This window comes from Hyalella azteca, unplaced genomic scaffold, assembly GCF_000764305.2.
Source record: "Hyalella azteca isolate HAZT.00-mixed unplaced genomic scaffold, Hazt_2.0.2 contig5888, whole genome shotgun sequence".
Lineage (NCBI taxonomy): Eukaryota > Metazoa > Arthropoda > Malacostraca > Amphipoda > Hyalellidae > Hyalella > Hyalella azteca.
Genome location: NW_025936066.1, coordinates 48,050 through 64,713, shown reverse-complemented (window position 1 = coordinate 64,713; position 16,664 = coordinate 48,050). Strand labels below are relative to the sequence as shown.

The window sequence follows — 16,664 nt, the reverse complement described above, 5'->3', positions numbered from 1 at the left end:
TCAATTGCGATTAAAGCAGCAATGATATATCGAGGGTCAATATCCACATGAGATTGTTTTCTTTTCATCAAGTCGTAAGAACCATAGGGACCACAGATAAATGTGTGGCGTACCTTAAAACCTTATTGCCTACTCAAACTGAATGTAGGATTTGTCTGATTATACGAGTGTAATAATTCGAGGCTGGTGGCAAGCCAAATTCATCCCTAATAAAATTCCCTACTCGTTATTAAAGACATGAAATATGCTGGTATCAGCATTTAGAGGAGGCCATTAATTGTCCTTAAGCAATGAAGAATGTTTCGAATTGTACTTGGCAGTCACTGTAATAAATTAATACTTTGTCACTGTCAAGAAAAATTTCCGCGCGTTGAATTCGGCGGTTATGTGTTCTACAAATCATGCAGTGGTACATGCAGTGGAATTTTGCAGGGTTTCAAACCCCCAATCGTTTGGTAGCCCAGATAGGTATTATACTGTAACGTGTGTAACACATTAAAAACTAACTTAAATTCCATCGAATAAATCATCCTTGTTAACGAGACACCGGGCTCAAACAATAGTTAATTACTAGTTAATCCCATAATAATAATAAACAATTATAAGTAAGAACAATACTGAAAGTCATTAATCATTTTTAATGTTTTTTTTTTTTGTTTTCTCAATGATTCAACAGTTTTAGGCTAATATACTGCATTAAACTCATTTGAACTTCGATATTACTAAAAGTTTTCAAGAAGGAAAAAAATTATTTTAATCGTTTAAAATATATTCTCTCTTACATTAAAAATGTCTAACCTCTGGACGTCATGCAACTTCATTATTTTACAGATAAGGGATCCTCATATACGAACTTGTTAGCATCCATCTCTTAATGATATATCCTTTGTTTAATGTAATTGATCAATTAATCAGTGTTAAATCAGCGTAGGTCATTGCATAGATCTACAGGTTAATGATCGATCCTAATACGTATAGTGATAGATCCTTATATATTAATGATAGATCCTTAGGTTAATGTTATTACTCAGCGTAAATAATTTCAATAACTTGAAGGGTTCAACCCAAAGGTTATATTGCCACCCCCCACACACTTGGGCATGTTACCCACCCTGGCAGTCAGGATTGTACCCTCCCACGACAGCGCCCCGCTGGCTGTTAAACCAACAACCCAGACCCCCTGGCGGGCGCTTATCTATTGGGCAACACCAGGCAGTCCTGCTACACAGGACTCCGAGCCGTGCTACGGACCCGGAGTCTCGATCAAAATTAATTGTGGATGCGTAAATCCATTAAGTAAACTTAGTATGTATTTTAAAACAATAATTGCCAAGTACATAAGCGAATCTTCGTATAAATTTATCACCGGGTAATTGTTCGTGTTCAACGTATATGCACGTTAGTGAACTTTGAATCCCAAGTTGTAAACGAAAAATTCATATTTTTTCGGCAGTAATCAAATGTGTAACGGTTATTAGCTATTAATAACACTTCCATTGTACATAATCCTTTATTTTCATGGGATAACTAGCAGTTACAAAATTAAAATTTCGATTTGAACCGAAATCTTCCATGCCACTTTTTGAATACTCTATTCAAAAAATTTCAGCAGTTCATCAGGTGACTCCAAAGAAAGCATCCTCGTACCGTCTTTTAAAAATAAGAATTTATACAGGGTTTTTAATTTACTCTTTTCCGGTGTTTCATCAATGATTGAATAAATCTTAGACTGAACGGCAGCTCTAGAGCGGCCAGGATTGTGGATACAAAAACCTGCGCGTGAGAAATTCAACGTCTGCTGTGAAATTTGCGGGCTTCATTTGCGGGTAAGTATATAGACATGGCTGCCGGTGCCCATATGGGTGCGGCTAAGGCTGCAGCTCTAACTACTGCTATAGCTAGGCTAAGGCTAGCCTGAACCTTCTATGACATTTCAGTGTACTTTGATACCCACGTCCCCATTTTTTTTCTTTACAGTAATTGTTTCCAATTTTTATTTTCATGCACAGGTTAAGTGGAAGCTGCAGGAAGCTGCACAGCTCAATTAAATGCCGCTTCATAGCTTATATAGGCATGCAAGAAGTCGCTACAATATATCTGAGCTTAGTTAATATGTAATAATTATTATAAGGCTGAATTAAGTAGTCTTATGTACTTATTCCCTTTGAGAGAAACAAGTGAACATATTTCTTTGTTTGACTCGAAAAAATGTTTAGTCCGATCCCAAAAAAACAGTAACTCACTATATGAAACTTAAAAAATATATATATTATATAAATAAATTTCCATGACAAATTTCATTATTTTGATTTACAGATTCATCCAATCATCGTTAGGTATTATTTTATCTTAATTGAGAAGTCAGTCAAGATCATAGCTTATTATCCTTTCAAAGTTATTAATTTTTTACCCGAAAACAATGAAAATTTATAACCATTAATTTTAAATTTTACAATCAACATAAACCCTGTCAGTGTATTACGTCTAACGAGAAATATTTCCCAAGGTGCAAACAAAAAAATCACAATAAGATTTATCGTTATCAGATCACGTTTAGTTTAAACTTAATTATATATCTCAGGGGATTACCGTTATTGCCGGCTAATCAAATGTCAAATAAATTTCTTCAAACGAGGGTAAAATTGGTATTCGTGGTGACTTTTCTTTTGTAACTTCTATCCAAATCGCATTTCAACAAGTTGTGATATTTAAAAAGAGATTCATCAAAATATCAATGTTCTCAGAGCAAATTTTTCTCTCGTATAATTTTTTTATTTAACGTAGCGCGTATTCCAAGGTCGAAAGTTAACGACCGGTTTCCCTTAATTGGCTCAGAACGTCTGGGATGATGGTATAAATAGTCCAATTTATAAGGATAAGCATCGGGGTACGGACAAGCAGCCGCTCACATCATTGATCAAGAGTGATACACGCGGATAAAAAGTCCTCAACCAGAATGTAAATTATCGCTGGATTTTTGGTGGCCAATTGAAGGCCGGAGGTAAGTCGGCCATATGGTTTAGTAATAACTGTTTACATTGATGCAGCGGACAGAACAATCTAAAGGTTTATCGTCATCTTGATTTTAATTCCATGATTAGCCACTGCCAACGCGACTGATCACTGCTGATGAGCACGTCCTGATCATCAGCTCCTTGTTCTATTTATCAGAAGTGATCATCAGCTCCTTGTCTTATTTTAGTTATTTATCAGAAGTGATCATCAGCTCCTGGTCTTATTTATCAGAATTGATCACTGCTCATGAGTCGCTCATCAAACCGTCAAAAAGTCGTTAGGCTCTCGCGTCAACGGAATTGCCGCGGGCGTTTGTATATACGCGTTCTACATGGCGAGATGGGTAGAAAATTGAGGTAGAATGAATCAGGTATGAACAGAGTAGAAATAGAGGTATGAGTTGAGAATATGCCCGGGTATGAACGGAGTAGAAATAGAGGTATGAGGTGTTTGGGAAGAATATGCCACGTTGACGGGTATGGAGTTGGCAAAGATAGATGAGGATACCCTTGAGAGGTAAATATATAAATGATTTGAATACATATACGCAGTAGACATATACTGTAGATGATATGAATTCATGCAGTTGGTAGATATTTAGATGATAATTATAGATAAGACAGGTACATATAGTAGTATACATAAATTTGAAAGATATAAAAAAAATACTCGTAGATATCCCGATAACTAGACTCTGTCTCATAGTAGCGTTATAGCAACGATTGGGTTCGAATATTAATTGAAGTGGTTATTATAGTGGCCGGCACATTTACTCACTTCAATGGTAATTGTGTAAATATGATCCAGCTTAGCATTATGTTCCGGCTTGCGAATACTGGTGAAATGAAATATTCTAACTGTTATTTGTATTGTGACATTATTTAATTAATGGTAGCACACACAGTAATTAAAGAAATAATAATAAGAAATATAATTACTTTAAATAAATTTTACAATATGATAGGATTCATGGCCGACACTATGTGTCGACCAAATTAGGATTTTCCAAGGCATTTTAAATTATATAATAACTGAAAAGGTTCTGTACTAATTGCACGTGCATATAGCAGAAAAATCTCAATTTATTGAAACAAAAATTGTAATTATATATAATTTGTGGCCCAGTTAATTTCAAAATTTTTTAACGATAAATGTTGAAGCAATTAGTGTTATAAGATGAAGTAATTGGTCTGATTGAATGCTCTCAAATGAACCCTCCAATGTTTTACTAATGTGAACAAAAATGAGAAGAAAATTCAATGGAGACATCAAGTTGGGTCTTAGTTAGTTTTCCTTCCTACATCAATTCAACGTCCATCTACCTCATCAACATGTCCATCAAACGGCTTATTTATTAACCCATCAACTGGAGAGAATATCATCCAGCCTCATCTTGAATGCCTGGACACGTAAAAAACCCGTGGGTGGATTTCTTGCGGTTGGTTTGCATGTTGTTCTATAATTTAACTCGTTTGCTGTTGCCTCTAAGGTATTTTTGCGGGCATCCACAGAGCTTAGGCGGGCAGGCATATGATTTGGTTTTGGATAAGTTTCATAATTATGTTTCGCAGTAAACTTGAATCAACATGTTCATTGGTAACCAAGAGGTTTTGAAGCAACTACATGGTGTTATATCGTGATTTTAAACCACGGGTTCGTTTAGTTGAAAGACAAGATGGATCAATTTTCTGGCAGAACGAACGCACTATCGGCTGCTTGCTAATCACGGGGAATATTGATGAGGGACGACTGAGTTTGAGGAGCCTTCCTACTGCGCCTAATTCAAAGTTACGACCCGAAATGAGAGGAAAAAAACGTCGGCGCTCATTTCTGTGGTGCGTACAAAATTGAAATCTCCCAGATAAGAAACTCAATTGGGCGTCTAAAAGCAATCCCGATAAGCTCAAGCGAAAGCGGGCCAGCGATATAGCTTTGTTTCAGTGCATTCCTAGCGGACGACTGAGGTTTGTTAAAAGCCGTTGAATATTTCAAAGGAAAATGGTGTGGGGCGGTCGCGTGACTAACCCCCATGGCGGAGTGTCAGGGCGAAGGCTGCGGCCACGCTAACTTGTCTCGCACTCACAAGTAAATTATCGAGCAGTTTTCTGGATGATGAGTGCTGCTTTAGTCGAGGATATCATTCGTCGCTATAGGCATTCATTTGAGCGTCAATCTTCGCCATAACGTTCCGCTGCTCATATTCACGAATTCAATGAAGCTTCTGAAACAAGAATAAGTCGAGCCTTGCGCACGACAAATGCAATCAATAAGTCGGACAACTGCCCTCTTATTAGAGACGGCTGTTTTCGCGGGTACAATCTTACAGATTGTCACTTGCGTGAAGGCAAGACCAATTTACTTGTCTCTGAACCCATGAATGATGTACGAGGTGTTGGTTTTGCTCGAGAACTAAGCGCGGGTCTTTAGGAACACTAAAACAAACGCTCTGAGCATGAACGCATTTGAATGCGCGCATGCGTGTATACAAGCAGCGGCAACGGTCGTGCCAAGATCGCGATATAGAAACTGAGCTCAAATTTGTCGCCTGACTTATTGCAGCCGAACATGCGCGCTGCCAGATTATATTTGTGACTGAACTCCTGGAGGGTGTTGCCCCTGCTTCTCCGTGACCTTATGTGGCTACATTTGTACAGCATTTTTTTGAGAGAGAAAAACGGGTACAAGTAAGTCCAAAAAACTTTTGTTCTATACGGATCAGGAGGCATATTTACTCACAGCAGAGAGTATCGTACGAATAGTACTTCTCACTTATGATGCACATATATTTTCTGGAATACATTTTTTCTTTCTATTTTACAGTCTTTAATATTCTTACATTATTTAGTGGTAAATTTAGTCATTTGTAAGACTTCAAACGTCAAACTTTTCAGGGATCAGTGAAATAAAGTTTAGCTGCTCATGGCATTAAGTCGCTCATTTGACATTCTTCTATTCGTTACTTTCCCACCTTTGTCATCAGTCATATGAATAATCTGGAACAATTATATACAAAAGAATGAAATACACATGAATTTTGAATCCAAACTGTAACTGTTAAGTCCATGATAGCGGCAAAGTGGCAGATTTGCTTGAAATATTGAATAGATCGAACGTTGCAATAAAATATTCTATCACCTAAGTAAACATCAAACATTTACGCTGAGCACAGGAGAGGCTCACGCTTACAAATCTCGAAACGCGAGGGACCTTCCATTTCGACGGATTTCATCAATTGGAATGCCGAAAAGAAAATGTCTGCCAATGCGTCAAAGAAAAGTTCTTTTGTTCGTGATTTCAAAGGCGCGCCGCTCGAAGTCTACACGACGTCGACGGGTGTTCGAGTCGAAGAATTCGTGTGCGTCGCCTTGTAGATTTTGGCTCAAAAATGGCATGGAACAGCAATTCTTGTGACGGCGACACAAGGCTTGTGACCGCCAGGCTACAGGCCATGCACATCGTCCTCCAACGCAAAACTTGATACACTCTAAAATCCCAAGAGCGACTGGCAGCGGGCAACGTGGACATGCATGACGTGTTCTGCCTAGTAATTAGCGAGTTATGCTCTAATGAAAGGCGTTCAGCACCATGCCTAGGACTTTTCTAATAGCGTGAGACTACGGGACTCTTTCATTGCTATGACTTCCTAGAACGTTGAACGAAACGCCATGGTCTCATCCAAACTAATGCCGACAGCGGCGCTGCAGGATGATAGTTCTGGCGACGTTGGAAAAACGATTCTGGTTCTCGTGCGTGGGATTGCATTTTTATCGATGCAATCATCAAGCACGATGTCACAGCAACAAACTTGTGCTTTCTTAGACTTGGATGCAGCAAAGTGGAGAGCAAACCAACCTCCGAAAGGATGTCATTCCACGGTAAACTAATTTAAAAGAAACAAAGGAAGGGATCCGAGTGCCTGATGGTGTTAGCCTAACAAACACTCCGACCCTCTCTTTCCAAAAGAGCTTTCGTTGGCCCCAGGGTTGAAAATCTTTTCTCTTAATTGTGAATTTGAGATTGAAATGGAATCCAAAATATTTTTCTCTAAAGTCAGTGGGACAAATTATAACTTGAAATTAATATTAGAATTACACACGGATGGTTCACGGATAAGAAAGACGTTTTAAAAATAGGCCCTAGGTTTTTTCGCGAGTACACGAAATACATCAAATAAATAGGAATCATTCATGTATACCTGGTGTAGTTGTAGAGGATGCATGATCAGAGGTCGATGCTTACCTTAGAGTCTGGTCCGCCCTGTTGACAAAAAAGAGCAGCTTTAACAACAGCAAAAAGTTTTAGTTAACAGTTCTGGCCAACTCTTTATTTTAATTATAATTTACCAGAATATTGCCAGAATCTTATCGATGTTAAAAAGAATAATTAAGAGTAATTAAACAATTTAAAGCTGCTGTGTTTTATCACAGGGAGATATTGAAAAAGAAAAGGTTAAGAAAATTCGTGAAATATGTTAGTAAATTGAACATTGATGAGGTTATGCCTTAAAAGAAGTTGAGGTTTTTAATCCGAAAAGTGACTGATCGCGTGACTTTTGAAAGTGACTTTTAAGAAAGCGTCACTGGATAAAAATATGATTTAATTACACAAATCTTAATTTCCACGAAGTTATTTTCTAAAGTTGTCAAAAATGTATGTAGTTAACACTATCATCAAGCTGCTGCAAATTCAACAAATCTGTATCATTAAGATTTTACTTCATTTGAGTCATTAAAAATCCACTTCGACAATATCTGTTGCGGAGAACTTAATCTCATTAGCAAAATAAATAAGAACTTCAATAACGCTAGTCGACAAAGCACAAATTTGCCGATTACATTAATAATTTCGGTGACTGTATAGTGCATACATTTAGTGTACAATTTAGGTGACTGTATAGTGTATAAATTTCGTGTTCAATTTCGGTAACAGTATTACGGTAAGTAGTGAATACGAACATTGGTAATAAAATTCACCTAATTCCGAATTTCGCCTAGAACCCGAGTACACGGTGGCCACAAAAACAAGGGAAACCTGAGTTTCCCAGCGCCAGTGTTATGGGGCCCGACAGATGAGTAGCCCAAACAAGAGCCAATTTTATGCCATCTTGCCTCAGCCACGAATAAAGGCAGGCTAGGCCTGCCGAGATCCGCTGACAATGGGGTAAATGCCAATGAAAGCATAATTACTAATAATAAAAAATTAGGCTATAGAAATGTCCGAGGGTTTCAGTGCGTGAGAGAAGAATTAGACGACATAAGCGGTATACCTCGACAGCTCTCAGCGAGGTATTCTGGCGCTGAATAGAATTGCCTGAATTTAGGAGTATGTGCCAGCGAAAGAATAGAGGTAAGTGGATATTGGGCTGAAAACTCCGAAAATAACATTCATTCTTGTGTGAAAATTCAAGTAGTAGACAGCAATGTATTATTATTATTGTGCAAATATTATTGAATTTTACATACATCGCAATCAAGACATGCCATATCATGTTCTGGAATCTATATTTTTACAAGCATTTTGCGCTCATCATTTTCTAACAATGACAAATCTTTTTATTCATTTCTGTATTCAGGTGCAGTGATAATCTATATTAATTAAGATAATATTTTTTAGATTTATGCGATTAACTTATTGAAGAATCTTAATGGAAAATTCCTAAATCATTCGTATAATATTTCAATAAGATGTACGCTGATCGAAGCAATTTCTGTACAACAATTGCAGGAGTGAGCAGAAAAATAAAGCAAACGTTATTTAATATTTTTTAATTCATAACGTACTTGTTAAACAACTGAGAACATCTATAATTATATAATTCTTGACTAATGACAACTAAATACAACACAATTTAATAATCACGAGGATATTCAGTAAGAGAGGACTTTAGTTTTGAAAGTTTTACATAGCGTCATTATTGCAACACGTGATAAACGGAGATTGATCAATAAATATTTTAACAAATCTAGTCAATGTGGAATTCATCTCTTTCCCGAGAGAGATAATAATAATTAACACTTTATGCAGAAAACGCAGGTCTGAAAAGCTTTTTTAACTAATTATTATATTTCCTGTTTAAAATGCAAATTTCGTAATATCGAGAGCCTAGAAGCAACCATCAATAATGATCTTCGCTCTAACTATACTCTTCCGAGAAGTCATTTCCGTCTTTACTCATCGAAACAACAAGTGCAAAAGCCAAGCGGTATAGGGACCAAACGCAGAAATAAGTCGTATTAGTAAGTCTGTAAATCTGCTTCTGTATGAACACTGTCATTATGGTGACCAATGAAGTGTTTACTAATCTTTTCTGCAAATCCCAGGGATTTCAAGCATCGCTGCTTGACTTCATAAGCGCGGGAAGAACTGTCCAGTGTACATGTATTCTAAACTCTGGTTAGGTACAGCACAGAGTTTCTCACGGTCAGAATGGAAACTAGAGAGCATCAGCAGCGCGATTTTGCAACATTTCATCTTTAGATTTAATTCAATTGCTTAAAATTATGAAACTGCGCGTGAGTTTTGTTTCTACTAAATTTTACTGCACTTGAGACAACACCTTAACTAATTTCGGATACATAATTCTTTCCACATTAATGTTCGGGCTACGCCGTGGTTCACTATAGTTTCGATATCGCTACGCCAAATCTGGATGACGAGTCTCTTTCTGTAAATCTTGTGAGCTGAGGCAAAGCAACGATATGATCATTCGCCAAGAATTTTCTACGAATTTATTTATGCACACGATAACCTATCCATATTCATCAGTAGCACATAATAGTCTTATCTACTCCTATATCCTCCCAAGATCTTCCACCACCAATCCATCTCATTCACCTTCATCCCAGAAGAAGTTCTTCCACCTTCGCTGCACCTGGTCATTGTGGGAGCTTTTGAAAGGAGGAAGTCACCGGAAACGATGAGAAGGAAGAGCTAACGTCTCACAAGAAATTCTTTTATCTCTGACGTGAGGCCTAGAAAGAAAGCTTCCTGAACTTGCCTGTTATACAGAGAGCTATTTTGGCTTAGCCTTGTGTTACGAAAGAACACGTTGATCAGTTATATAGCAGCTCTATTCCCACCTCAGTTGTTAGCCTCCTCGCAAGAGCTTTTAACATTGTCGTTTCATAATGGAAGTACCTTCCGAACAACATAGATACTCAAAGAATGATTTAAATAGATACTTCCAGGCAGTGCAGTGCATTTATAAGTCTTCACTTGTGCCGGGCCAGGGAAAACGACAGCTCTGTTTCAAATCTGTACATTTTTGCTTCATTTAATTATGTTCAATTTGATTTATACTTTGGAGGACGAGGCTGATGGAAAAATAATACTATTTAAAAACACTCCCGAATTGATAATATAAATGTCAACTTTGTTGCAAGTCAAAGATTAATGGTAAGGATAAGCGGATGTTTAAAACTTTTTTTTTCAGAATCTCGCAATTGAACATACAGGCATGCATTGCCGAGCACAGCTATTATTATAAAAAAAATAAACGGATTAAATAATAATAATTTAATAATAAACGGATAATAAATTTAAACTTCGAACGGATAAATCATTCTACCAATGTATACTTTTGGTACTCCCAAAAAATTTCTTTAAGAAGCATAAGTAATTTTTTCATCATCAATTACATAGACCATTTCAACCATAGCAGAAATTGGTAGAAGGTATAGTGTACAAAATTGTTTTTAAAAGTTTAATATTTTTATATATTTTTCACTTCTAAACAAAGAACGTCAACGGCCGGAAGGAACGTTCCACATCAACGTAAACAGAATTGCTCTGTTCTACAAATTTGAAGTCCAATATTTTTTTTATATTTCTCAATTATTCTCCCTCTTCTCCGCCAAACTAATTTGCAGACGACCATCGCTCAAATGTTAACACTGAGTAGCTGGCACCGGACATCTCACCAAAGCAAGCGATCAGGCGCATCAGAAATCCGTGCGTTCCGCTCACCTATATAAGGTGCGGTAGCATTTGCCTCTGGCTATCAATTTCTAATCTAGGCCGCTAATCCTTGCAAGCCTCTGGATTACAAAGGATAATCTAACGTCCGACCGCTAACAAGCCTCCGATGAAGCTTCTGTGCCTGGCTGAGGTCAATGCAGCACTCAGATAAATGTGTGAGACATTGTCACAATAACGATGAACTTTGTAATTTTGTAGCACTAATACGCTAAAGCAGCGTATTAGTGCTACGTCCGCTCGCGGCTCGTGCTTTGGGTAAGAAAGTGAGTCACGATTTAGACTATATAACCCAATAAATTTGGGCGCATCTGTTCTGTTCGAGGCGCTTCCATGAAATGCAAAACGGCCACACGGCAGAGCCATCAGCACCAGCTACCGACGGATAACTCTATTAAAGCACCTAGAATATATTAAGCTCGACTTATTCACTGTTTTACATGAATTGCGTAGGCGGTGTTAGTCTCACCTTCCAATAGGTTAATAATACAACAACAGCGTGGTAAAGGGCTCTTAGGTATTATTTAAATACGTAATCAGTGAAATGTATTCCGAGTAGTTAACTACATTAACCTCAAGGTATTATTTGAATTACTTGAACATATACTTACTTACTTGAATTACTTGAACATAATACATATTTCGAAATATGTATTTAAATATTTTTAAATTTTACCGGAACTTTTATTTTATATCACTGGAACTAAAATATTAATCTATTTACAGGAATTGTGCTCATCACTGCAAGGAAATTTTGCACAATAATGACAATCCTCTTTAAAAGGCGAATTTCCTAGCGTTCATTGTGTCGAGAAGGAGTTTTTTAGATTCCAACTAGAAATTGTGGGCTTCGATTGCCACTTTTCCTGAAACGCAAATAAAGTCCCAATTAATTCGCTATTTTCAGTCTTTACTAACAGAACATTTAGAGTTGTTATAAATCAATTAATTATTCTATCTGCTTCATTTTCATTGTATCCAGCTGTGCAATAGAGCCATTGTTGTTCACGCGCTACTGCACTCTAACATATTTTCAAAGCAATTAATGCGATCATTTGCATTCAATTTCGGAACTCAGCAGAACTGCATTTAATCTAAATCTCATTACCATGTATATTTAAATAATGAGAATTTCGGAACAATAATCTACCGTCGTTTGGGTGCAATACTCGATTGATTTAATTGATCAAGGCTCCTTATGTTTTTCCAACACTAAACGTTTCGCCTCAGCAAACGAACGAAATCAACCCACAGGAGTTTGGGTGCTGCGGCGAGCATGCGTCGCAATTAATTAGTTATTCGGCACATGGACTGAGCCTCGGCCGAGCGGCGGTGTCTTCGTGAGCGAATTTATCTGCGAAGCCAACGGGAGGTCTTTGTCGGCCTCATCCTACATATTGGCGAGACAATTGGTGGCCGCAGCTGGGCTTTTATACATGGGGATTGCTGGGGCTGGATGTGGTGGTGCTGAGGCTGGGCTGAGGCGATAGTCGGTTGTGCTGGAGCTGGATACGGTGGTGCTGGGGCTGTACTGAGAAGATAATCGGCTCTGCTGGAGCTGCATGGATACGGTAGTGCTGGGGCTTTACGGAATACTTAATCGGCTGTGCTGGAGCATGGATACGGATGGATACGGTGGTGCTGGGCTGCACGGAATAGATAATCGGCTGTTCTGGAGCATGGATACATACGGTGGTGCTGGGGCTGCACGGATAATCGGATGTGCTAGAAATGGATACGGTGGTGCTGGGGCTGTACGGAATAGTTAATCAGATGTGCTGGAGCTGGATACGGTTGTGCTGGGGCTGTACGGAATAGATAATCGGCTCTGCTGGAGCTGGATACGGTGGTGCTGGGGCTGTACGGAGGAGATAATGGGCTATGCTGGGGATATAATAAGTTCCGCTGAGGCAATACGCTAGGATGTTATTGAGTTAGACAGGGCTGTGTTTACGCTGGGCGGGGCTATGCTGGGGCTGGACAGACATTTGCTTTGTTTGTGCTGGGACTGGACGGGGCTTATGCTGGGGCTAGTAAGGGCTGTGATGGGGCTAGAAAAGCTGTGATGAGGCTTTAATTGCAAGTAATGGGACTGAACATAGCTGTGCAGAGGCTGGACAAGACTATACTGGGGCTAGACAATGTGTGTAGGCCACGAGAGGGCGCTACGTTGCGTGTCGACCATCAGTTGGGGATGCGCTGGAACTTGCTTTTAAAGTGCAAGGAAGAGCTCGTTGTTAAGACGGTATCTCGAGCACACTAACCTTTGGCCGCTCTGACAGTACTAGCGATTTAAAGATTGCAAAAAATCATTATAGAGACAATAATATAGTGATCCTAAATGCTTTTTATGGAAGCAAATCCAATTTTGTCGTCTGTTTGCTTAAGGCTCAGATGAAGAACCGCGAGCCCTCATATAGCAGGTAATCTAGAATGGTGCCCGATGGGATTCTATCGCTACTTTGATTCATTATAACTCCGCTCGTAAATGAAAGATCAATCTGAAATTTTTCATGTTTATTCAGCGAAATATTTCAATTTCTCTACACAAACAAAAATATACATACTTTGTATTTGATCAACTATGATAGAGGAAAATGTTGGCATCGATGTTCATTATACATGCGACATACCGAACGACAATGCGTGAGACATCAGGACGTACTACTATTCATTTTCTACTGATCGGTATTGAATACATCAACATCCATTTTGAATACATCAACATCCAAACTGATCGGTATTGAATTAACATCCATTTTGTACATATATGCGGGCAAAAATTTTTTTCATTACTGCTAAATCGGATATTTTACAATTTCTTCGAAAGCTACAGTTCCGATGATGGAGTTGGGGAAGGAATGAGGGGAAACAGACGTCGTAAATAACTCGCCTGTCACTCTTTAGGTGGAGGGGAGTACAATAAGGGGTGAGTAATAATAGATGGCCAGTGGTCAGCCGAGGCCACTTTGTTCTAGCCGACCGCAGGCCATTCCTCGGCCACCTGAAAGCCGCCCGTTGCATATTGGGTCCATGGCTCAGATATCATAAGAATATAACAAGCTCAAAAGTAGCAACCTGCCAATCTGACAACTGCAGAAGCAAGGTTCCGCATCGTGGTCGCGAATCCTCGCTCACTGACTAAGTCGCACTTTGACCCATGCAAATTAACCAAGAATTTAAAATCAAAGAAAATTCAACGTAAATTTACCAAATTTTGATTCATCACGTAGTCAATTCACATTTGATGACTTTTCTTTGCATTTTCTCACTTCTGATATTCTTCTGGAAGAAGAATTGATTGATTAACGTTATTCCGTTATAAATTGTTCTAATGTTGTCCGCATTTCTGATGACAAGTATATAATAATATTGCAGGTACCACACATGCCTCATGTTTTGTTCAACAAGTATTTGTAACTAATTAATCCTGATTAATTAAACATTAGCAATCTACCACGCACAGGCGAAACGCCTCATAAGTAGAAAACTAATTAATTAATGAACCTCGTGCTAAACCGACTGTACTTCTCTAGCGACCTTGTTTATGAGTGCCCGCGAAACACAGCGTGTGTTTGCTTGTATATTTTGTATGTGTATCCTCTCGAGTTGTTTGCTGAGCCTATCCACGAGCTGTGCGTGCGTCCGGCGACGAGCTTGTCCGCGGAAGCCTCCGCTTGTCATCCATTGTGTTACCAAGTATGATCCGTACTAAAGCCGGATTAACCGGAGCGGTCAACTGCCTCTATTTGACAACACCATCCAAAAGAAACGACGCACCGGACAAGAAGAATTATTGATGTACTTACCACTGAGTGGCCGTGCCTGCTTATACTTTTGCTCAATGATTGCGTCGTCGCCATTTGTATTTAAGAAACAACGCACCGGACAAGAAGAATTATTGATGTACCTACTATACTGAGTGGCCTTGTTTGCTTCTACTTTTGCTTAATGATTGCACCGTCGCCATTTGTATTTAATACATTACAGACTCAGTGATGCATGTGAGAATCGTACATGTTCCACTGGAACGTTACGATCTTACTGGTAAAACGAACTCAACGAGCGACGACCACCTTTGAGGACGAAAAAGTAGCATAAGTTTGTAGGTACAAGTAGCACTTATCTGTGTGCCACTTTCCGTCCAATTAGCTCGATAGTATGTTTAAAAAAAAATTCTTCTGGACGATGAGTTTGTTTTGTTCACCTCATCCAGCTTAGGAAATATATTACGAATAGTATTGGAGTGATTTGAGCTGTGAAAGTCCACCACTTTTCCGCAAAACAAGAAATACGTCAGAAAGATGTAGATTTTTGTATTTCTGAACGAGATTCTCATCAATCAGCATTTTATTCATAGAGCTAAATGACTACCTAATTTTAATTTAGGCCTAATTCAGAGACAAAGAGACGGTAATAATATTAGTAATTACATACCAATATACCAAGTAAGTCCAACACAACATAAGGGAGAACAGAACCAAAACCAAACGATGGGTGATTTGAAAAGCAACGCTCTTGTTACAAGTCAAGGAACAGTTTGCCCATGAGCCTATCCTCGGTGATGCGCTGACATGGTACAAACACGGCCATTGTAACGAGCTTTGTGCTGCTGTCCATCTGTAACAACCCTTAGTGCGCTGTGGCTATTCTGCTCGGTGTGTCCTCCGGTCCATAGGGGCTCGCCAGTTGATACAACTTGCTTACACATTCCCACTGTCACTCAGCCGATAAACACGAGTGTTGGCTAACGTATCCATCAAGCATCGTGCACGCCAAGCTCCAGATCAAACACACATCCATGAGCAAAACGTGCGAGCAAAACGGAAGGTTTGCACGGTCAACATACGCTTAATTACCGCCATACGCTTATATTTCCTGATCAAAATTAACGTTCGTATAACAACCGCAGTAAACAAAGATAACCGGAAAAAACTTTTATTTCCATAGTAAATATTAATTACTTGTAAAGAATAGCTTCCTCCGTGCCCTAAATAATGCTTGCAGTGCAGGTAACTGGTACTATATTGTAGCAATGGCAACTGCTCAGCCGGTCTCAACTAGCGATCAGTGCAAATCGTTTACAATACACTAGCAATATAGCATCTAGAGCAAAAATGTTAACTAGCGTGTAGCGCAGTTACATGACAATGCACTAGCAATAGCGTCAAAGACAGCAATGCTAACTAACTATAGTTGTTAGTAAGTGATTAGACTGCACGTCCTATATTGCTGGCTCGTGATTGGTTATCGGCCAAAGTATAATGACCCTTGAGCGTGGAGAGAACAGAGCTGAAACGACCGTAGTCGGAGCGAGCGTTAATATAGCAAGATGCCCCCACCAGATCTGAGAGCCGAGCAGCGATGTTTCAAAAGGAAAATTTTTGAACATTTTTGACAATGAAAAAAGACAGTTTTCCCAAAAAATGTAGCACCCGTTATCAACCTGCGTTTGGTCGAGGAAGGCTTATAATACTGGTCATAGGAAGGCCAGAGGATGATTCTTGGGTGAAATTACAGGGCGTTATGTAAATTAGAGGCAAGATTCTCGTCATTGAAGTTCACGAGTGTTAAACTAGTGGAATTCAAGGTAATAATATATTGACTACTTTTGCAATAAAGATGGTTAAGCAGAGTAGTTACAGCATTTAATTGCCTATAATTCAGACGAAGCT

The 16,664-nt window shown here is 38.8% G+C and overlaps 1 protein-coding gene across 3 annotated transcripts in view; it reads right to left on the bottom strand.

Moving 5' to 3' along the window:
* LOC108678029 (optomotor-blind protein) overlaps positions 1-16,664 on the bottom strand; it is a 72,428-nt gene that overhangs the window by 29,159 nt on the left and 26,605 nt on the right. For 2 of the 3 annotated variants that reach the window (XM_018166361.2, XM_018166362.2), the window contains exon 4: positions 7,255-7,272. The exons of the other annotated variant lie outside the window; for it this stretch is intronic. In XM_018166361.2, coding sequence (XP_018021850.1) covers positions 7,255-7,272 — 18 coding nt within the window. The remainder of the gene's footprint in view (positions 1-7,254; positions 7,273-16,664) is intronic. 3 annotated transcript variants of the gene reach the window in all.